This window comes from Echinops telfairi, unplaced genomic scaffold, assembly GCF_000313985.2.
Source record: "Echinops telfairi isolate 266 unplaced genomic scaffold, ASM31398v2 ScPeMD7_7467;HRSCAF=8505_1, whole genome shotgun sequence".
NCBI classification, from domain to species: Eukaryota; Metazoa; Chordata; class Mammalia; order Afrosoricida; family Tenrecidae; genus Echinops; species Echinops telfairi.
The window spans coordinates 27,031,190-27,056,009 of NW_022111368.1; the positions used below are offsets into that span (position 1 = coordinate 27,031,190).

At 43.4% G+C, this 24,820-nt stretch overlaps 1 protein-coding gene across 1 annotated transcript in view; it reads right to left on the bottom strand.

Annotated features, from left to right (window-relative positions):
- The window catches only part of VWA3B (von Willebrand factor A domain containing 3B), a 273,714-nt gene that overhangs the window by 183,954 nt on the left and 64,940 nt on the right, over window positions 1–24,820 (bottom strand). Inside the window, exon 5 of the mRNA XM_045283830.1 lies at window positions 23,134–23,259. Within this exon, the coding sequence (XP_045139765.1) occupies window positions 23,134–23,259 (126 nt within the window). The remainder of the gene's footprint in view (window positions 1–23,133; window positions 23,260–24,820) is intronic.

Genomic DNA, 24,820 nt, shown 5'->3' on the forward strand with positions numbered 1-24,820 from the left:
CCGGAGAAACCTTTCTGCTTCTTGTTTGGGGGACTTGTTTTTCCTCACTTCATGTTAATTGCATTCTAAGCCTTTGCCCCACTTTATTCTCTTTTCTCTTCCCTCTTTCTGATCAATAGATGTAGTAAGAAATACAATTTTCATTCAATTATTCCCCTGGCAACACGCACAATAGGAAATCACATCTTTCTGCTCTGTTGTGGGTTGTCTCCTTTCAAAAAGACAAAAGGTCTTTCTCAATTATAAGTTCAAGTCTACCATAAAAGAACCTTCTTTAAAAAAACCACATTCAAATCGAACCTAATGAAGGTTTTTCAAAAACCAGATACTTAGCTCTTTTATCCCTTGTGCTTTCACCCCGGACCAAGGCAGCGCAGCTACCCTGGAGGCATGGTTCCGCTCTAATTGCCATCTGCAGAGGGGCTGGGGCTTGGGGAAGGCCCCCAAACAACAGGACTTTCCAAAGGAAAAGATGAGGCTGCCAAGTGTTCAAAAGCACAGCATCAAGGTGCTCTAACGCTGAAGAAGGGAGGGAAAAGGGGGAAGGGAGGAGGGGATTAGCAGCTTTTCACTTTCATCATTGATCACATCACTTAGCAGCTGAGCCTATTTTCCCCAGAAAGGGAAAAGGAGGGTGTCATCTGTTCATGAGGGTCACTTACTGAGGGGTCCTTCCATCCCCTGCAATTATCTTAATTAAAAGTGCTACATGAATTCGCACCTACGATTTACCCTTTTTTATTTTAGAGAGGTGAGCCTAGGATTTACCCTTTTTTATTTTAGAGAGGTGAGCTCACTGCTAATCTTGATTGCATGGCTTCCGATTCCACTCTGCGGGTTGCTGAAAATGCAGAGATGGGAAACAAACGGGATCACAGCTCCGCCGCCTCAGAATTGGCATGCCCAGTCGACTCAGTGATGGCAATCTCAGAGCACTTTCTTTTAAAAATTATTGTGGAGAACTCAGAGCATTTTTTAAGGACAAAGACCAACTCGTGGGGCTACTAGCCACCAGGTCACCAGTTGGAAACCACCAGCTGGGAGAAAGGCAAAGCTTCGACTCCCAGTGGAGTTCTGGGGGCTTTGAGTCAGAATCGACACAAGGGCCATGGGCTTGGTTTCTGATTTAAGACCACCTAGTCAATGCTTTTGAAATCAGTGATGCTGGGAAACCTAACAATGGTTTTCTAAAAGCCAGATATGTCGCTCTTTGTTCCTCTAGTTTAAATTTGTTCGAATACCATGGGCATCTCCGGACAATGCAGGGGAGCCAAGACTGGAAGTGGAGGGTATTAAGGATGGCGAGCCCCCGTTATTCTGCATGACTCATGAGCTGGGGTGCCTGGGGTACGCATTCTCTGGAGCACCTCAGGGGACACACACGGCAGCTGAGGCCCGCAACACCGTGGGGACGTGCCTGGAGGTGCATACTTAATATGCGACCGATTTGGAATGGGCCATTTTAGCATCTGCTCTGAGAGGACCACTGTGGAACCTTGGGGAAGACACTCTGCAGTGCTCAACATTCTCCTCTGCAAAGTGGAAGGACGAGGATGCCCAGAGCATCTTCCAGGTGGTACATGGGAACGGAACCTAACCTGGACTGAGCATATATTTTACTGAGCCAATTCACACATCTCTGAGGAAAAGAAAACAAAGGATTAAAAAAAACAAACAACACTTCAGAGATGAGAAAAATGATTCTCAAGGAAATTAACGGATCTAGTCAAAATTGCTCCTTAAGCTCTTACATGGTGCCAGATTTTGTGCTAGTTGTGAAGGAAAGGATTTTTCTAATGAGTCTTGTCAAGTTCATAGAGTGTGCACTGTTGATCAGGCAGCTCAGTGGAAACACAGCCCACTCAAAGAGACACAAGAAACACTGGACAATGAAGCTAGAAATAGAAAGTCTAGTCCTGGTGTTGTCATTGGCTGTGTAGCCTTGGTCTAGTCTTTGGGTCTCAAGTTTATTATCTGCAAAGCAAAAGAGTTAGACTGAATAAAATAGTTGTAGACTAAATATGAGAGGATAAAAGGATATAAAGTGGAATTGGATGTCAAAAAGATCATCTTAACTGGTATTCATCTGAAGTTGAAAAGATATTTGAGAGTTTATAAAAGACTATTTTTAAGAAAAAAAAAGGGGGAACATAGCCAGAAGCAATGTTCTTTCGAAATTTGACTACAGATTAATTGACCAAAATGAGATTGTAGTTAATGTTTTCCTAACATAAACCACAAAGTTGTGAGAAAGAGTAGACAGACAGGAAATGTCAAACATGTGTTCTAGCCTAATTTCATCCTAAAAGGGGGCTGGAAGCCAAGGCCTACTTGGCTGCAGGTAAACAAAGCCAAGACACACACACACACACACACACACACGACAGGGAAATGATGGGGGATGAGGGGTGAGTAGGGGAGGTGGCCTACTGAGTGTGTCACCACTAAGTACATAGGAGAATGGGGAAGGATCCTGGATTCTGATGAGTGGTATGCCCTTTCTTCTTTGGAATGCCATGACATTATTTTTCTTCTTTCTTAGCATACTTGTCATCTATATTATGTGCCAACTCAAAGTTCTCAGAGAAGAATTGAACCAGCTTTGTGAACCTTTGTCATTTCCCTGTTTCTTTTCATGATGAACTCCTTTTCTTCCCGTGGAGGCTCCAGGGCCAAAGCAAACAGCTTTGATTTCTGTGGGGATGGGTGAGTTTGGGCCCTGGCAAAATCCATTCTAGCCCAATTAGACAATCTGGGATTAAAGGAGAAAGGTGGGACATTAATTTAGACTGAGTCCTACCAACAGGTTATAACTAATCATGTAAAATCGAATAGGAAATGACAATAGATTATATTTCGGATTTTTGAAAGTCAACGGATGAAAAGCAGGGTAGGTAGGGGTAGAGGAGGGCTGAAATCAATGCAATTCCTCTGCCTGGAAGCTCCAGAAGAGACAAACGTCTTCGGCCCCATTAGGTCAAGCACTGGATCTAAGTCGTGGGGATCTAAGCAGAGTGCCACTCAGCCCCAAGTCAAAGAAGCACACACATGATAAGCTGCATCATTCTAGCTGCCATCTGAGACAATGGTCCTGACCAATGAAGGCCTCTGGGAATTCTCACAAAGCAGAGCTGGGCCTCCTGGGGCGGGGGCAAAGCGGAGTACGCAGGACCATACCCGTCAAACCCTTACAAAGCCGTGGGATGGAAAAGACAGGAGGGCTCTTCGGGTGGAGTCCCAGAAGGCACAACCGGAGGCCGTGGGTAGCCGCAGTCAAGAGGCCAATTTCAGCTGACACAAGGGCGTCTGTGCCACTAGGCCACCCTAGTGTTCCCCACGATGGACAGTCTCCAGTTGAGGCAGCAGGGGGCAGCAGGGACACCCACACACCTTGGGCGTGGGTCAGGAAGGGCCTTCCCATCCAAGACTTCGCAATTCAGGGTGTCTTTCATCACTGACATGCAGCTGGAGGCAGAGGCCCAAGATCCCAGGCAAGGAGCCAAGCCACATGTGATGGTCATACTGTGTCAATCCTGACGGGAAAGCAAGGGGCTTTCAACAGAAACCCAAGCCAATGTGGTTGCACAGAGCGGATTTGACGCTTAAGAAAAACAAACAAATAAAACCCATGGTGATCGAGTTGATGCTGACTCATAGCAACCCTACTGGGCAGGGTAGAAATGCCCTCTGTGAGTTTCTGAGACTGTAATGTCTAATGGGAGTAGAACGCCTCATCTTTCTCCTGGGAAGCTACTGGTAGTTTAGAACTGCTGACCTTGAGGATCGTAGCCCAGCTCATAACCGCTATGCCACCAGGGCTCCTTATTCTGATTCATAGCAACCCTCTAAGACAGAGTACAACTGCCCTGCAGGGTTTCCCTGACTGTAAATCTATATGGAAGCAGACTTCCACATATGTCTCCCATGGAGAGGCTAGTGCAGTGGTTCTTAACCTTCCTCATGCTGCGACCCTTTAATACAGTTCCTCATGCTGTGGTGACTCCCATCCATACAATTATTTCCATTGCTACTTCATAACTGTAATTTTGCTACTGTTATGAATCATAATGTAAATATCTGATATGCAGGATGTATTGTCATGATTACAAATTGAGCATCAGTAAAGCATAGTGATTAATCACAAAATATGTAATTATATATTGTGAAATATTTATTTCTAATGATAAATAAATGATATTTTGTCTTGAAGCATGGTGTAGCATGGGTGTCAGTCTTCATGCCTGGTATTCATTTGTGGGCATACCTGCTTGTGGGCAGACCCACCAGGAGACGGATAGAGGAGAGGTGTCTGGTTCCTAAGACCATTAGAAATACAGTATGTGTTTTCTGATGGTCCTAGGCGACCCCTATGAAAGGGCTAGAGTGTTCAAGTCATTAACTTCCGGGTTAGCAGCCAAGTAAGTGCTTAACAGCTGTGCCCTCCAGACTTCTTTCTCCACATAGCCCTTCTCCACCAGTAGAGGTGAAGCTAGGGCAAGGGAGGAACTGGTGGGGGGCAGGGGCATAATAAATTAGGCTCTGGCTTTCACCCCTACTTTGTTAGATTAGCATCAGATTAATCTATTTGCCATATTTGACTTCAAAGAAACATTCTGTTATAAAGGTGGTTCCCTGAAGTATTCAAATTGCTTATAATTAGGACTTCAAACCAGTTCTTCCCAGTTCAGTCATGGCCAAAATAGATCCAGATTTGTAAAGGTGGGTGCACCGTAATGGGAATGGGAAAAATTTACAGGAAACGAAATTTTCCTTTTACAAAACAAGGGCAGCATGCTGGTGCATAGCAACCAAATCTCTTGACTGTCAGAGTCGAAAACAGCAGTGCTCAGCTCAAGGAAAACCATCAATGTGCGCCTTGCTTCATAGAGTTGCCAGTCTTCCCCACCAGGCTCCTGAAAGGGCTCCTGACACCTCTTAGAGCCTCCCTTTCCCGAGCTTCTGGCTATTGTTCCAGGACACCCACATTTAGCACATTCGGGCTGTTCTGATTTCACTGTGTGGGCCCTGACTGAACCACTTGAAGCGAATCAAAGCCCTGCTTCTAAACCAGAACTCTAGTTCCCATCATCGCCAAGGGCGGAGCTAGGAGAAGGAGAATGATAATTTTTAAATGAAGGGGAGTGTGGGGGGAGAAATCAGGTATGAAAGGAAAGGAAAGCCCCAGCAAGAGAGAGAACAAGGAAGAGGAACCCACTCAAAGATGCCCTACTACTGCGCAAGTCTTGGGGCGGAGCTGGAGGGAAGCTGAAAACTGGAAGAAATGATGCTGGAGGCCGGTTACCACTGAGGCTGCTGCAGGGGGTGGCGGGGTTTAGATCCCGACACCTGCAGCTGGCCACTGGGATTATAATAAGGAATACAGTCGAATGCAAGTGAAGGCTGAGGGGCACCCACCAGCAGAAACACGGGCTGTGAGAAAAGGATTAGGAACGCTACGTCTTAATTTAAAAAAATAGAAAATGTTGTTTCAAACAAATTGGAATCAGTAAGGCAGACAGCAAACTGTACCTTGGGCAACTAGTTCTTTTAAAATTCCATGACAGAGAACCCTCCTATCCAATTATTCCTGGACATAATCTATAAATGTTGAACTGAAACTATCTCACGAAGCCATGTTTAAATTAACGAAGGTTTAACTCAATCAATAAAGAATATGCCTTGAGCCTGGCATTTTTACAAAGGATCATGAGCATAATGGACAACATTTAAACTAAAGCCCAGATGATAATTCTTAAGAGGCAAGGAGTCTAAATTTATGGTGATGGAACCTTATAGGCAGAGGTAGTGAGAGGGTGACACAGGTTACCTACGTAACCTACGTTATTCATGTAGAAACTGTGAATGGATGTATGTTTCAGTATATTGCCATTAAGTTTTTTAAATTGCCATCACATGGTAAACACAGACCCATTCAAGATTTTCAGAACTAAGGGAAACAACCTCCACAACAAAGTTAGAGAGAGAGAGAGAGAGAGATGAATGGAGTTTAAGAGATTCAGATGATCAGATGTGACGTTCATGTGGTAACTAGTGAAAATCAGTCCTAGAAACACTGGGAGTGCTAGATCAGCCCCAACACAGACTTGGGAGTCTTCTTCTACTGGAGAATGAAAAAATTCAATCTCATATCACCATTAGCCAGGTATTTTAAAATTTTAATAAGAGTATTTCTTTCATGTGTTCTGTCAAAAAATATATTCATGATATAATTCACTTCTCACAAAGTTCAGCCTTTAAACTTGAAAAATTTGGTGGTTTTTTTTTTTAGTATATTCAAAAAGGTTGTACTCTACTATCTAATTCTAGAACACTTTCACCAGCCCAAATGAAACCCCCTTTCCAATAACAGTCACTTTCCCTTCGTCCTTCCCCTGATCCCCGACAACCACTAATCTACCTTCTGTCTGCATGGCCGTATCTACCCTGGACATTTTACATAAGTCAATTAATACAGCAAGTGCTCTTCTGTGTCTTCTTTCTTTCATTTAGAATCCTTTTTTCAAAGCTACTCCATGTTGTGTCTTGCATCGATACTTCATTTAGTTTCCTGGCTACATGATATTCCATTGTATGGATAGATCATATTTTGTTTATCCATTCATCATTTGATACTCATCTGGGTAATTTCTACTTATTAACTATTATGGATAATACTGCTATAAACATCTATGTACTAGTTTTTGTGTGAATATGTCTTCCATCCTTGTCCGTGATAAATCTGTGTTTAAATTATTGAGGAACTGCCAAACTTTTCGTACAACTTAACAATCCCTCCGTTAATATATGGGAGTTCCAGTTTCTTCACATCCCTACCAACACTGTGATTGACCATCTTTTATATTATTGCCATCCTAATGGTGGCTAGGATTCCTCACACTCGCCCAAATAAGCAACATTATTATACACAAGAAAATGATTGAAGTTGTCATGTTTTTCTGTTGGATTCACAATCAAATCTCACGAGGCAGCAGTCAAGAAATTAAATGACCTATTTTAACGGACTAATCTCTTGCAAAACATTTGTTTTAAAGAAAAGATTCACTTTGAGGACTAAGGTGCATTTGACTCAAGCCATAGTATTTTCAATTGCCCATATGTGTGCAAAATCTGGGTAATAATAATGAAGATGTCAGAATTGATGCTTTGAACTACTGTGTTTGTGGAAAGTATTTAATACACATGGACTGGCAGAAAAAAACCAACAAGCCTGTCTTAGGAGAAGTAAAGCCAGAATGCTCTTTAGAAGGGAAGATAACAAGACTTCATCTGGCATACTTCAGACATGTTGTAGAACATGTAGACATGTAGACCACTAAAGACCAGTCCCTGAAGAAGGACATCACGCTTGGTAAAGTAGTCAGCAAAAAAAAAAAAAAAGGAAGATCCTCAAAGAGATAAATCGACGCAGAATGGGCTCAAACATAGTGTGTTAGTCTGGGTACTTTAGAGAAACAAATCCACAGGAACTCATGTATAAGAGAGAGTTTTATATAAAGGTTAAGTGCACATCAAGAACACATCCCAACCCAGTGCTGCTCAAGCCCACAAGTAGAACATTAACCCATTTACCCATATGTCCAACACCAGTCCACAAAGTCCTCCTCCATCTCACAAAACAAACACAATGATGCCAACTGCAGGAGGAAAGCCGAATCAATGAATGTGTAAGCATCTCAGCACTGACAGGGGTCTCCACATGGGTGCTCCAGCACCCAGGGCTGCATCGGGGTAGGTCCATGTGGCTTCTCCTTGGGGATGTCTTGCAGGAAGTGAGCCTTTCCAGCTGAAGCAGGGAACTGCTAAGGCAGCTGCACCCTGGTCCAACCATCACAAAGCAAGAGATCCAAGAACTAGAAAGGCGAGGCTCACCAAGCCATTTATCCCCACATGAGTTTATCAGCCAGGTTGGCACAATAAGCAAACTACCTCATATAGAAAGGATTGCAAGGATGGAACAGGATGGGACAGTTTCATTTTGTTGTACATCATGTGCCAGTGAGTCCTAACTTGATGACACTTAACAACAGGTGTGAGGAGATTCCTCATTGTGGGTTTGATTTGCCTTTCTCTGACAAGTCAGGACGCTGAGCATCTTTTCATATGATTACTGGACATGTAGGTATCTTCTTTGGAGAAGCATCTATTCAAATTTGTCAGTTTTTAAATTGAATTTTGATCTTGTTGTTTCTAAGAATCCTTTGTATATACTGCATATGAGACACAAACCACCACTGCTCGGTCAGTGTGTTGCACTGTGGTGCTTTGAGTGCTACTATGATGCTGAAAGCTATGCGACGGCATTTCAAACACTACCAGCGGTCACTCACGCTGAATAGGTTGGCGTTGAGATTCCAAACTAAGGACAGAGTGGGAAAAATGAATCGGCAATCTTCTGTGGAGGGATGAACCATGGACAAATAGTAGCAGACCACTGTCTGAGATAGGCCCCACCAGGTGGAAGGCACACAGAATATGACTAGGGAAGAGCTTCGTCCTCACAGTCGTGTCTACTTTAATGGCACGAATGGAGCAAGGCTTTCAGTCTGTCCATTTGCTGATGGGGTATGACTCAAAATGAGAAGAAACAGTGGCAAGCATGCATTAATAACCGGAACATAGACTGAGAAGTATGAATCTCGGAGAATGAATTGGAGCACATAAAGATCAATAGCCTAGGCCTCAGTGAGCCGAAATGGATTGAAATTAGTCATTTTGATTCAGGCAATCATATGATTGACCATGCCCAAAATGACAAATTGAGGAGGAATGCTATTGGACCACATGGATCTCCAATTAATACACTATTATTTAAATTTATGCACCAAACACTAAAGCCAACGATGAAGAAACTGAAGAGTCCTACCAACTTTTCCAGTATGAAGTTGATCAAGTATGCAATCAAAATGGAGTGAAAATTACTGGCTAGTGGAATATGTGGGTTTAAGGGGGAGAGGGGACCCCATAAATCATCACAGGTCCGGTAGGCACAATTGTACAGCGATAATAAGTAAAGATTATAGTAAAGTCATAGTGAGCATGAGAGTTAAAAGAGTCAAGTAATGGAGTCAAACATAATTCATGGTAGCATTGCTCACCTCAATCCCACTTGGTGGTCCACGTGGAGGGAAAGAGTGAGACTTTAATGCTTCCCAAGCTTTTATCCTCTCTGGGGACATGCAAGCCCCCTAATTACAGGTGAAGACATAAGTCACAGGAAGGGGGTGTACAATAGGCATACACATTGTAGGAAGGGGATCTATGATAGGCATAAGCATAACAGGAAGGGGATGAGCTAGGGGTGTGCCCATAGTAATTGGAAGGTCTAGGGTTATACATGTGACAAGATGGGTAGACCCTAGATTCATGATGACAACCTAACCTTGGTCATCCTTGGATGGGTTTGACCTCTCAGGTGTCTCCTACAAGGAAACAGACAACTCTATCCTTATCAGAATGGAGTGGGCCCTACTTGCTGTGGGATAAACAGTGGTGTCTACTTGGTCTAGATGGCTGATTGCTCTTAGGGAGAATGACCCCTAATCTACGCTTGATTACCTCCAAGTGTATAGTCATTCTCAAGCAGCTAAGTCTGGCATATATTTGGGGGAGACAGCTTGAGAGAAATCCTTCTATTTCCCACAGGAATACAAAAGTGGGAAGAAAAGAGAAAAGGTCAGTTTTGGAAAATATGACCTTGGTGGTAGAAACAAAGCTGGAGACAGCGTGGTAGAATTTCACAGGTCTAATGACTAGTTCATTTCAAATAACACTTTCAAAAACACAACAGCAACTCGATACGTGGAATTCTCCAGATGGAATACACACAGGAATCAAAGTTACTACATCTGTAGGCAGAGACCATAGAGAAGTTCAATGTCATCAGTCAACCCAAGGCCAGGGACTGGCTGTGGAACAGATCATAATTCTTCAATTTCAAGTCTAGGTTGAAGCTGAAGAAAGTTAAAACGAGTCCACAAAAGTCAAAATATAGCCTTGAGTATATCCCATCTGTATTTAGAGGTTCAGTGCTCCAGGAAGCAGCAGTCTGAGATCAAAGGACTCATTGCATCGGGCTGCAGATCTGCGGCATAAAACTTCTTTAAACATGTTAATGAACAAAGGTGTTACACTTCAAGGGATAAGGTGCTCCTGAGCCAAGTCATGGCGTTTGTACGCCTCTCATAAGGAATACATGAATAAAGACAATGAATGAGGAAGGCAGGAGAAGAAATGATGGATGTGCATTATGGCATTGATTTAAAATATATATTTAAAATACCATGGCCTTCCAGAAGGACAAACAAATCTGTCTTGGGAGAAGTATAGCTAGAAGGCTCCTTGAAAGTAAGGATGGAGGCAGGTTATCAGAGGGATCAGTCCTTGGAGAAGCACAGCATCCTTGGTAAAGTGGAGGGTTGTGGATGTGGGAACGACTCTCCGTGAGATGGGCTGGCTGTCCATATGGTCTTGAGGAGTTGGAGATGACTCGAAGGCCCATGAATAGCAACCGTGGACAGCTCATTCCCACGGACGGACATTTAATGCTTACATTTCTCCATTTAAGTTGTATGCTTCCCCTATTGCTGCTAACGGCAGCTGTGAAAGTTATCCAGTACCTTGAATTATGTTTGATAATGGTCATCAGGCAAAGGGATTTTCACAGTGGACAAGTCACACGAATAGGATTCTCCAGGGAGCGCCATGTCAATAATGACAATTCCCTCTGAGAGGGAATATGACAATTCCTTCACTGGCCACCAGGCTGGTTGCTCTCACTGTGGCTGGTCTACTGAGTCAAGGCTACTGAGGAGCTTGAGCAGGTGTGAAGGAGATGAGACTGAGGCAAGTTACAATTCCACAAAACGCCCGGTTCTTACTAAGGTTTACCATTTTCCTGAATAAATCCCCACTGAATTGCTATAAGCATTTGGTTAATTTACAGTGGTTAAAGAAAATAAAATGTTTATGTTCTGGAAGGAAACTATTTATCTATATCTATATATCTATGTATATATATATTCTATGTTGATATATATGTTGATTCTACTTTTCTCTATATTCTCATTGTCTTCATGGAGGAGAGCATTTTTAAAGGTTCTCAAGTTTGATATTTCCACTGTTGTCACTCTTGTCCAGGAACCCTGGGCCTTTTTCATAACTAAAACATTGTAAAATTGTCTACTGAAGGTCACTGTTTGCTGGATTTGTTGTGCTTTTCCATCTTGACCATCATTACCTAGTATTTTTTAAATAGAACATTTTAGCTTTGACATTTTATCATTCCATATACTATATTCCAGTATCCTTCTTAAATTAAATGCTGGTCCCCCTACACTTAGGGAGGACATTTTGAGTAAAATCCTTAATGCGTTTTAAAGCATTTCCTGCTACTCTAATGGAGATGTCTTACTGTATGTATATTTTGTTTGAAAAATACAGTGTTCACTACCCATGAGAAAATTCATGTTTAAGTAAACATAATCCTTTCTTCCCTGAATTTTTATTTGCTCTTTATTACTCAGCCTTGTCAATATTCATCTTACTGGAAAGAGTGCTTTAAAAGTGCAAAGGCTGTGTATTCTCAACAAGAACAAAATAAATAAAATTGGGTGTGTGTGTGTGGAATGGGCTGTGGGGACAACGTCAGTTCCAGGAAGAAATAAGACTGCCCCCCCCCCTCCACTGCCTGAAGGGTGAGCATCTTGGACAAGAGTGCCACTGGCTTCAGGTCCCACAAGACAGCAGCTGTCCCCTGTCCCACAGCTCATTCTGCAAGTTTCCTATCTGAACAATAGCGGAAGGGATTCTGGTGAAGGTGAATGTGGAGAGTGCTCTGTATTTTAGCTTGTTCCCTTTTTAAAATGCAAGTCAGTGTGACAGTAACACAGTCTTTGTTTAGTACACAAATGGAATGTCCTATCATTAGCAGAACATAAAACTCAGATCTTTTATGTGGAAATCAGAATCCAAAGAACTTGAAATGAAATATTCAGACCCATGGGAACCCTGCTTCGTGGACCCGCATTTGTCTTTATATGAAGAGGTCTTATTTCATCCCAATAGCATCACATGCAGATACCCAGACTCTAGACCAGCATGGCTCCCTGCCTCCCGTCCCAGCTCAGGTTCCTTAAAGGTCCTTCACTCTTCACAGCTCCAAATAAAACTCGTCATCCTTTCCCCACATTTGGTCCTTCTGCAACATTTTCTCAGCTCAGTAAATGGAACCATATCTATCTGGGAAGTTACCCTTCATACCGACCACTCTCCTCGGTCTCAAGATAAAGCCAGCACTAGTCCTGCTGATTCAGCACCTGGACTCAAAAGGTAATGCCTTTGAGTGGGTGCCAACTCATAGCAATCCTCTAGGACAGGGTAGAACTGCCCCGGTGAGTTTCTGAGACTGTGACTCTTCATGGGAGCTCCTTTCAGCACCTGGAGTCTACGTGTGATCTTTATCCTATGCTACCACCCCAGCCTTCGATGCTATCATTGATTATCTCTACTAATATAATGCGTCAGCTCACTTTCCTCATTGGTGTCTTGTCCCGTTTGCCACACCATTATTAAAGTGGTTGTTTTCTAAATATAAGGCTAACCTTATCATATTGCTGCGGTCCATTGCTCTGTAACTGAGGACTGACGCTGGCAGCGCAGCCTCTAAATCCAATCCACCACAAGCTCATGCTAATGGGCTCCTGTAGCTTCCCTGGATGGAACTACCTTGCAGCTCCTGAGTGAACTTCTAACCCTTCCATAGCCTTTGGCATTGAGTCTGCTATTTTTGAAACAGCAAAGTATTCTGAATCAAGTCCCGAGTCTCATATGAAAATCTTTAGGGCTGTCTTTGTGGATGATTAAAGTTTGACTACATAACATGGTTAGACTAATCTTCTGAAATGAGTCCTAAAGTGGCCATGAAGGTTACTCCAAATGAGGAGTTCCAGAAGTATCTAGAGCTGCAGCATCCAAAAAAAAAAAAGATAGTGCCTCTGATAACGATGAGCACAGGAATGAAGAAAATGTTCTAAAATTGATTGTGGTGATGATTGCACAAGTCCTCCTGGTGTGCTTAAACTATTGAATTGTATGATAGGAGAATTATATATGCCAATAAAACTGTTGGATAAAGTATAAAGCCTCCCTTACTTTGGACATATTATTTAATGTTTTGCTGAAAAGCTATCTTCTTGTTTGAGAGTCACACCTGGATCCCACACACAGGCACATGCACAGATACACATAGAATTGCTTAATTTGCATTTTCCAAACGATTTAGAGCTATGACACCATTAGTTCTGAACAGCACAGCAAGTAAGGCGTGCTCTGTGTGCTGCTCTGTTATGATATTAGTAGCTGTAGCAAGATATAATTGACATGTATTTTGCAAATATGGAAATTGAAGTACAGCTGAGTCAACTCCAACTTTTCTCAACCCTATAGGACAGGTAGAACTGCTCTATAGGGTTACTGAGCTTTTTAAAATCTTTCTCCTATAGAACAGCTGGTGGGTATAAGCACTGACCGCTAAGTTTAATAGTCCAATATTTGTCATATGTATATCCTTTGAAACTCTGTATCAAAGTAATCAATACAGGAATCATATTCACCACCCCCAAACTTTCCTCATGCCTTAGGAATCCATGCCATCAATCCTTCCAATCACACCACTCTTGTAGCCCCAGTCAACAACTGCTTTGCTTTCTATCATTGTAAATTAATTTTAATTTTCTAAAATTTCATCTTAAGTGCAATCAGATGGTATACACTTTTGCTGTCTGGCTGCTTACTCTCATAATTATTTTGAGGTTGATAGTTAATAGTTTATTCCTTCCCATGAGTAATATTCCATGAAGGAATGCTAGTGGCAACACTATGCGTTGGGCTACTAACCACAAGGTCAGCAGTTTGAAACCACCAGCCACTCCACTGGAGAAAGATGAGGCATATTGCTCCTCTAAAGACTTATGGTCTCAGACACCCATAAGGACAGCTCTCTTCTGTCCGGTAGGTCACTGTGAGTCAAAATTGACTCCACGACAGGGCGGTTCTTTGAGTATTACATGTAGGGCTGTAGCAAAGATTACTTACCCATCTCTTTTTGTGCTGTGATGGGTTGTTTCCAATTTAGAGTGATTAAAAAGGAAGCTGTTTTGTTTATGTACATGTGAGTATTTGTATGGAATATATTTCTTTTTCCCTGTGAGTAAATACCTAGGAATGTCATGGCTAAATCATATGGTCTGTATAAGTTTAACTTTAAAAAGGCAACTGTCAAACTGTTTCCCAACATGATTGTACCATTTTGCATTTCTACCAGCAATGTGTATGAGCAATTCCTACACGTCATCAACATTCAATCTATTCAGCCTTTCATTTTAACCTTTATCCTGGATGTGCGGTGGCCTCTCATTGTGGTTTTAATAATTTGCATTTCTAAAATGAGTAACTACCCTCTTTTTAAGTATTTATTTGTCATGAATATATCTGATGAAATGTCTATACAGGTGTGTTTTGTTTTTTAGGGAGGGTTTGCCCATTTTTAATTGAGTGGCTTATTTTCTTATTAGTAAGCTCTTAGAGTTCATTATTTAACTACATATCCTTTATCAGATATATTATTTGGAAATATTTTCTGGTAGCCTTTGGTTTGTCTTCTCACTCTCTCTTTTTTTATATCATTTTATTGGGGGCTCTTAGAGCTCTTATAACAATCCATACATCCATTGTGTCAAGGACATTTGAATATATGTTACCATCATCCTTTTCCAAACATTTTCTTTCTACTCGAGCCCTTGGTATCAGCTCCTCTTTTTCATCCACCCTTCTAAACCCTTCCAACCTCTTGAACCCTTAATTATAAATTATTATTATTTTCATATCTTACACCACCGTCTGCCTTCACCAATGTTTCTGTTGTTCATCACCCTTGGCATGTGTGTGTGTGGGGGGGTGTTATACATCAATCATTGCCATCTGTTCCCACTTTTCCCCTTCACCTTCCCCCTACCCTCATGGTATTGATACTCCCATTATTGTTCCTGAGGGGTTTATCTGTCCTGGATTCCGAGTGTTGAGAGCTCTTATCTGTACCAGTGTACATGCTCCAGTCTAGCTGGATTTGTAAGGTAGAACTGGGATTATGATAGTGGGGGCGAGGAAGCATTAAAGAACTAGAGGAATGTTGTATGTTTCCTCAGTGCTATACTGCGCCCTGGCTCACTCATTCCTTCCTTGTGACCCTTCTGTGAGGGGATGTCCAATTGTCTACAGATGGGCTTTGGGTCTCCACTCTGGCCCCACTTGTTCCCATTGATAGGATTGTTTGTTCTGGGTCTTCTGATACCTGATACTTGATCCTGTCGACACCTCATGATCACATAGGCTGGTGTGCTTCTTCCATGTGGGCTTTGTTGCTTCCCAGCTAGATGCCCACATGTTTATCTCTCAAGCACTTAAGATCACTCTCTTAATAGTCATTTTCAAAGAACAGAAGTTCTCATTGACAAAGCCCAACCCACCGATTTTTTTTAACCTTTCATGGATTGTGTCCTAAGAAATCTTGCATAAACCAAGATCACAAAGGTTTTCCATTTAAGTCTACATTCCAGGTTGAGTTCATTGTAAAAGGGAATTTAAAAGTTCATGGGAAAAATGCATTATCTTCTCATTCCACTTTCCCACGAACTTTCTGAAGCCCTCTTATATGTGACAGAGATGTCAACATCCACTTACTCGCTGACCATTAGGTAAAAATATTATCCTTTCTCTATTGAAATTGCATTTCTATCTTTGGCAGAATTCACATCTCCAGGAATATATAAGGGATTGGGCTCTTAGCCTCAAGTTTGGCAATCAGATTACTCCACAGGCTAAAGACGAGACTGTTCACGCCCATAAAGATGGACCGTCTCAGAAACCTCACAGAGGGCTGCTCTGCGTCAGGATCAACTCAATGGCAGAGGCTTTTGTTGTTGCTGTTTGTATAGGAGTCTATGTGGGTCTATTTTGAGGCTCTCTATTATACTCCATTGATTCCTTTTCTGTCTTTACTTTACCACTGCAGTGGCTTTATGATATCTTAATGTTAGGCAGTGTGCTCTCTCCAACTTTACTCTTCTTTTAAAAAATTGGTTTGGCTATTCTAGCGCCATATGCATTTCACATGAATTTTAGAATCAACTTGCCAATTGCTACAAAAGTGTTGCGATTTTGATTAGAATGGTGTTAGATCTATAGATCAATTTTTAGAGACTGGACATCTTAACAACATTGAGTCTTCTGATCCATGAAGAAAATATATATGCTTCCATTTCTTTAGGACTTGGAAATTTTCTCTCAGAAATGTTTTGCAGTTTCAGACATATTTTGTCAAATTTATCCTACACACTGTAAATTTTATGCTTTTATAAATTGTATTTTAAAATGTTCTATATCAGATTATTCATTACTACATGTAGAAGTGCAATTGGCTTTTATATATTAACTGTATAACTCACAACCTTCATAAATTCACATAGCCAGGTCCTTTAGCATTTTTATAACCTCCATCAGGTTTTCTACATAAGTGTTATTTGTGAATAAAGATAGTTTTACTTTATTCTATCTAAGCTGGATACATCTCATTTATTTCCTTGCTTGATTATTCTGGTCAGAACCTCCAGTAATAATGGTGAGTAAGAGAGAGCATCTTTGTCCTGGTCCGGACTTCACAGGGAGTGCATTCCAATTTCGTCATTAAGTATAATGCCTGAAGTAGGCTTTTCACAAATGTCCTTAAAGAGATTGAGGAACGTTTGTTACACAGGGTTCTCTAGAGAAACAAAACCAGGACACTTATGAATATATATACCGTAATATATAATATACATAACATTAAGATTATATATATGTATATATATCACGAAGGAATTTTACAGTTAATTAGTCCACACAGCAATACAGAGGGCTCAGTTCAACTCACGTCCATGGAACAGTTAACATATTGGAAGCCCTTCAACTCACGAGGGCTGCTGGGTCCACAGTCAAAGAAGCAGACAGCTGAGTCTTCCTTTGGGCAATGCAGGCAGTCCAGCCACAGGCAGCAAACAGCAGGGTGGGTCACCAACAGTCAGCAGCTCAGGAGCTTAGCGAAGCTGGCCCGGGTGGGATATCAAACTGAAGCAATGCAAGTTGACAGGCCCCGACAGCCTCAACCTCAAGCGATGTACACACCAGCAATGTGGTGAAGCAAGTCTCAAAGGAACCTCAAGCTCTAGCAACACGATCCACAGGTTGGCTATCCCACAGGTAGTGTAGCTCACAAGTTGACGCAAAGAACTAGCTAAAGCAGCCACATGCTGGTCCACTGGTTCGATCACCAGAGAGCGAGAGTGAGAGGGGTGGGCCTTGCCGAGCCATTTATCTCTTTGCCCTCCAATCTAACTGCAACCTTATTAATCCTACATGTTCCTATTGGCCAGGTTGGCACAATAAACCTATCTATCACAAAATGTCTCCTTTATTTCTATTTTGTTGAGAGTTTTTATCAGAAATAAATGCTGGGATTCTATCATTTTCCTGTGACTATTGAGATAATCGGGGTTTAATATTGGGGGAAGAAAAGTTTTCTTTTCTTCCCCCAATATTAAACCCATCTCTCATTCCTGGGGTAAGTCTTAGCTATGATATTTTATCCTTTTTAGATATTGTAGAATTCAAATTGCTAAAATTTTGGTTGGAATTTTGAACTCATCATCTTTTCTTAGAATGCCTTTTCTAGTTGTAGTCACAGGACAATGCTGACCTCACAGAATGATTTTGTAACCATGACCTCCTCTGGAGGTTTCTGGAAGATTCTATCTCTAAGTTATAGTCCTACATCCTCAAGTAGTTTGCAGAATTCACCTGAGCTTGGAGTTTGCTTTGTAGGATGGTTGTAATTGTCAGCTCCATTTCTTCCTATTCAGGTGATCTATTTTGTTCATGAATGAGCGACGGTGGTCTGTGTCTTGAAAGGAAGTTGTCGGCTCCATCTAAGTTGCCTGGCTTCCAGGCAAAAGATGTCCATAATAGGACTGTCCTTGTGATATCGGCAGAACCTATAGCAACATCGCCTTTCTCATGTTGACGTGGCCAGTTGCATCTTCTTGTTTCTGATCAGTCTGGCTACAGAGTTAGCAACTTTAGAGACCTTTTCCAAGAGCCAGGAGCCCTGGAGGCATAGAGGTCCTGTGTTGGACTGCGATTCACAGTTTGGAAGCACCAGCCGCTCCAAGGGAGAACGGCGGGGCTTCGACGCCCATGAACATGACCGCCCTGGAGACTCACCGAGGCGGATCTGCTCTGTCTGGGGGTCAGAGCTGACGGGATGGCAGTGAGGCTTGGTTTTGTTTTCAGAGAATTGGCTTTTGGTTTCATTGACTGTCTCTTTTCTTCTTCGTCGGTTTCCATTTTGATCCATATTATTTCCTTCTGCTTACTTTGGGGGTTTATTTTCTTAACTAGTAGCTAAGGCTATTGATTTGAGATAGTTTTTCTTTTCTAAAATATATCGGCCTTTTGTGCCTTGCTCTTCCTCCTAAAGTATCACTTTATTGGCATCCCACACATTCTGTTATGTTGTGATTTCTTTTTTTATTCAGTTCAGAATACTCACTTCTTTTGTTTTTGTTCTTTAGTGGAACTGGCGGTTCTTTGTTTAGTTCCTAAATACCTACATATTTTCCAGAGATCTGTTTTTCATTTCTAACTTCATTCCACTGTAATCTGAGAACATGTGTTATATGATCTGAATACTTCTAAATTCATTGAGATCATTTTACAACCCACGTGTATGGTCTATATAATGTTCCGTGTACATTTTATTATGTGACTGCTTGTTTCTGACATTTTAAAAATCGTAAATTGGTTGAAGGTTGACATAACAGGTCCATTTTCCATTCAGTAATTTACATACCGTATATAGTCAAGTATAACCCGACCTGAATATCAGCTGAGGCACCTAACTGTACCGCAAAACTGCATTTAAAATGTGCTGAACACTCAGCTTATACACGAGTGTACACGGTACATTTTTGTTTCATGTCATCGTTGCTACACCCACAATATAGCATCACTTGTCTCACCTCCTCCCTGTGTCCAGTTTCCATTCCTCCTCCTTTCCTACCCCCTCGGAACTTTGTCCTTGGGTCAATGCTGCCTTTTCGATTATTCTACAGTGCATATGCTTCGCTAGTGGCATTGTTCTCTTTATAAACCAGTCCATTATTTGGCTAAACATCAAGTCATGGAGATGAGTTCATTTCCAGACCAGAAAGGTGACTACGGGCAGAGGTTCTCCATTCTCTATCTGACCAGAAAGCCTGGTCTTCTGTTTATGATTTTGAGTTTTGCTCCATGTTTTCTTTTACTCTATCCAAGACCTTCTACTGTGACCCCTTCCAGAGCAGTTGGTATGGTAGCTGGGTACCATCTACTCTGGGTCTCGGAGACACGGAAACAGATCTTCACTCGGACAGCTGGTCCTGTGGCCTGTTTCCGGCCATCTTTGATTTTCCCTCTTCTTTCCCGCTGGCAGGGCGAGACCAATGATTGCACCGTGGATGGCTCCTCACACGCTTTCAAGGCCCAGAGCAGAAGGCATAGGGGCTGCTGTGCCCAGTGAGGGGAGCCTTTGTCTAACTCACCTGGTTACCAGCTCTCCTCTGGCCTGCAGGGCTTGGGCAGCCAGACTTGGAGAATGACCACTGCCTTCACACAAACAAAACGCTGACACAACTGAGCCCCGGCCCTCGATAATGACACTGGGCTGTGGGCGGGTCAAACATGCTATCGGGTCTGGATCCAAATCAAGGTTAAATGGGGACCCAAGGGGAAAAGGGTCCTGACAAATTATCCCTTTTTAAGTAGAAAACGTACATTTTTTTTAAAGTGCTTAATTTTTTTTTCTTGTTTGGGATGATGTGTGTGTGTGTGTGTGTGTGTGTGTGTGTGTGTTCGGTTGAAACAAAGGGCCACAATCTCTTCCTGCATCGATTCCATTTCAGAGGGCTCTTCTAACAAGCCCTGGTGGTGCAGTGGATTCAGCGCTGGGCTGCGAACTGCCAGGTCAGCTCCGTGTCAGGGCACATGTTATGTTGTGGGAGAAAGATGAGGCTGTCTGTTCCCCGAAAGATTTACAGTCTTGTAAACCCTATGTAGGGTCACTATGAGGAGGACCCAATTCAATGACAATGTGCTGAAAACCCTAAGGAACAGCCATACTCTATCCTAGAGGGTTGCGTTGAGTCAGAATGATGGTGGCAGCGGCAGCAGGCTAGTTTGCCTATTTCATTTATAAATAACACCTAAACTTTCTATTAATGCTTAAGATTAAATACAACTAGTATAAGTACTACCTCCCAAATGCCTTAGCAGCAAGATCATCATTCCCTCTGACTGACACCCATGCTTACCTTAGCCTGTGTTCCTTTGCCTCATTTCTATTCTCTAAGGCCCACAGGATGGAGCCCTGGTGGTGTAGTGGTTGTGCATTGGGCTGCAATTAGCATGGTTGGCAGTTCAAAACCACCAGCAGCTCTGAGAGAGAAAGCCTGGGTTTTCGACTCCTATAAATAGTTACAGTCTCAGAAACCCACAGGGGGTTGCTATGAGTCAACAATGATTCAATGACCCTGAATGAGAAGGCCTATAGGGAGGTCCCTGGGTTCTTGGTTCAAAGGCCCTGTGCAGCCCCTTCCCACCAGGCTGATGAAGCCCTGCTTTGGGAGTTCCCAGGGGCTGGGGCTGGCAACACAACTATAGCCCCTGACTTCTGCTGACCCCACGTCAGAACATCCAGTCCCGGGATAGAGTCAACAATCAAGAGGAATTGATAAAGTCATTCAAGCAAGCTCACCCATGCCTTCATCCTCTCCCTCCCTGCACACATGCCTGCATCCCCTCCTCTCCCACCTCACTCAGTCCTTCCTCCCACAGCTCACCTGGCCTCCAGGCTCCCCTCCTACAGTGATACCTCCCTACTGCAGTCAGGGTCTCAGGAGGCAGTGTGGAAAATAGCAGTAGTTCCCAAATATTCCTGCACAAAGCCCCCACTGACCAGTTCCCACCCCATATCGGTTCATTCAGGATGTCTGGGGGTGGGAGCCACACGTAGGTATTTTCACTGGTGGACTGAGTTTTGCATTCCAGCTGCATCACTTATAAGCCATGTGGCCTTGGGGGGTTAAAATCAAACAGCAAGCTCAGGTCCATCAGTCAAGTCAGTCAATGCCAACTCATAGTGACCTTACAGGACAGGGCAGAACTGCCCTGTGAGTTTCTGAGATGCTAACTCTTTAAGGGAGTCAAAAAGCCCGCCTTTCATCCAAGGAGCAGCTGGTGCTTTCTGCCTGTGGGCCTTGCACTTAGCAGCCTGATGCATAACCACAATGCCCACAGAGCTCCTCTTGGCAGTATGGAGATAGTAGAAAGACCAGCTTGAAGTAATCATGAAATGAGTCAATGCTTGTGGAGAGCCTAGAACGGTACCTGGTATGTAAGGCACATGCTAGGAGCACTGTTACTCTGGTTACGTGCTGCTGAGTGGATTCCAACTCCTAAGAACCCTTTAGGACAGGGCAGAACTGCCCCATCGGGTTTCCTGGGCTGTCATCTTTATGGGAGACCAGCAGATCTTTCTCCTGTGGAGCTGCCAGTGGATTCCATGAGCACCAAGCACCGAACCACCACACCACCAGGATTCTTTGTTACAAGCATTGCGTGTGACTGTTACCAGGTGTGCCACAGTGAGCCCCATACCTGCCACCAGAAAGCCCTTTACTCCTTCAAGCATTCCCACAGGGGATCTGCATCCAAACCCCACTCCACGTGAAGGGGAGAAAGTGCCCATTGCCCTTTACCAAGTACCTGCTTGGCGCCAAACAGGCATTACTTTAATCTGGGCACTGATCCTCAAGGTTAATATTATTCTAATCACTTTACCGAAGAATAAACAAGGCTTAACAAGATTAACTCTGGCTAATCTAGTGATGGAGGTGGCTTACAAGCAGGTCCTTTTTGCTCCAACTCTCATGCCCTTGGGTTATGACAAAATCTTTGCCTTTTTTTTTTTAAGAAAGGGAAACAAAGCCTCCTGATAGGCTCCCTGTCATTTGAGGCTCCCGAAGGGTAGGACGTACATCAAATAGGGAAGGGCTCTCGTTTTCCAGGACAGGCTAGGAGCTCACTATGAACTGGAAGCCGTGTTAGGATGAGGACGGCAGCGAAGGCTCTGGTTTGTACTCTGGATTCTGAACCAGGCCCCTCCTTTGCTAACTATGGCCACAGACAAAGGACTGCATCCCTCCGAACCTCCATGTTCTCACCAGTCAAAAACGGTTAATAATACCTCCCTCGCACTGTCATAAGGATTACCAAGGGTAAATACAAACCGGGCCCTTAGTGCAGCGTCCACACACAAGTGGTCCCGTAAATTGCCATCTTTGTTACTTCCATTTAGAAACAGTGACTCAACCATCCAAAGGCCAAAGGTCCAAGCGGCCATTCCAAATGGCATGAAGGAGCTCTATGCCAAGACCAGGAAGGACAACTAGATGGCCATGAGGCCTCTTCAATCATAATCATACAAACCCACACTCTTATCCCTTCTGAAGAAACAGCCCATATTCCTTGCCCATCTGTGTTTCCACCTCCCTCCTGCAGCAAGGTCCCAGACGCTGCTCAAAGAAAAGTGACCATCTTAAAATAAGAATCAAAAAGCCCAAGCATTCGGCCGCTCCAGGAGACGCTTGACAGTGTGTGTCTAAGGCAGCTGGGGCATGATTTAATTTGCAGATGAGAGCCAAGTTTAGATGGTTGCTGAGGTCACCTGCTTCCTTCTGTTCCTGTTCAGAGTGCCTGGGTGCACATAGGCACACACCTGCTCGCTGACAGAGGTGCGAGCACACCCGCACGTGCATGCACACGCACCCACCACGCACACTCCCACCACCACCCCCGCACAGCTCTGGAAGCTCTCCTTAGCAGCTCCTCGGCAGGTCTAAGGATCTCTCCTTGGTAATGAACCCCAGGGACAGCCTCCCACCCACCGCCAGTCATGTGTGTGAGTCTTCTACCATAAATGGCACCCACCGCAGGATATTTGGTCCACATCGGACTTGGGAGACTCGGCCACCAGCCTCTGGAGCTGCGCCAGCGTGCTGCAGGCTTCCTCCATCTCCTTCCAAATGAGAAACACGTCCTCCCTGACCCCGGCTCCTGGGAAGAGAAGCGCACAACGTGAGCAGGCAGTTGAGGCAGGTCCAGGAGGCCTGGACGCATCCCGACTACGTTTCTAGAACATTTCTGAACATCAAACCCACTTTTCATTTCTCACAAAGGCCTTTCTTGACCCCAAACAAACAAACAAAAATAATTTCCCAGAGAAAACCCATCTGTAGACAATGGGGCATGCCCTCACAGAAGGGTCACAGGAAGGGATGAGCCAACCACGGCGCAGTATAGCACCGATGAAACACACAATATTCATCTGGTTCCTTGAGGCTCCCTCACCCCCCACTCTCATGACCCCAGTCCTGACTAGACCAGAGCATGTACACCGGTACAGATAAGAGCTCACGACACACAGAATCCAGGTCAGATAAACCCCTCAGGAACAGAAATGGGGGTAGCAGCAATACCAGGAGGGAGGGGGAAAGTGAGGAGAGAAGAGGGGAAGAAACCGTGGAGGAAGGGAGACAGCGGTCCATGTAAGATATGAAGATAATAATAATTTATAATTTATCAAGGGGTCATGAGGGTGGAGTGGGGGAGGGAGGATAAAAAGAGGAGCTGATACTAAGGGCTCAATAAAAAGTAAATGTTAAGAAAATGATGATGGATGGGTAAATATGTACAAATATGCTCGATACAAATGATATATGGACTGTTATAAGAACTGTATGGGCCTCCAATAAAAATATCTTTTTAAAAAGGTCTTTCGGCTTAGGTGGAGAGCAAATGTTTTGAGAATGATGAGGGCGATGAATGTACAAATGTGCTTTACACAATTGATGTATGTATGGATTGTGATAAGAGTTGTATGAGCCCCCAATAAACAATTAAAAAAAAAAAAAAGGTCTTTCTTGCAACAGAACGGAAAGCCCTAGGACACGCTGTCCGTCTCAGGGATTCATAAATGCACACTTCAAGACGCATGAAGTACGGAAAACCCAAAGCAGCTCTTAGCAGCCCTACAGGACACAGAAGACCTGCGCCCTGCGGATGCCGAGGATCTTAATCCTCACAGGATCAGACAGCCTCCGCTTTCCCCCGTGGAGCAACTAGTGGGCTTGAACAACCACACTTAGAGTTAGCAGCTCAGTGCTTACTCCACCATGCCACCAGGATTCCTTTTAAAAACACAAATAGAGTAACTATTTGTAGTAGCCAGAATACTTTAGGATGGATGACTGGTAAAGATGAAATAAGGTAAAACAGTGGAAAGCACCACATGAAAGCCAGGATCCCCGTTATGAGAAAGGAAAATCAACGGCATAGGAAAGTATCTCTAAAACCATTCCTTCTCTTCCCCCTCTGGTACTAAGGGCTCTCAAGCACCTTGTTTGGGCTCTGCTGTCCCAGTTAAGGATTAGGTTCTTGTATATCACACTTAAAGACGTGATACCGCTACAGGAATCTAGGTTTTTATTTCTCTCTCACCACAAAGCAAAAAGCAAAGGGCAGAAGGGAGGTGTGGTAGTCAGATATTATGTCAACTGGAAACTTTTGGGTAGGGGCAGCGTTGAACCTGTCAATCAGGTGGTAGTTTGATGATGCC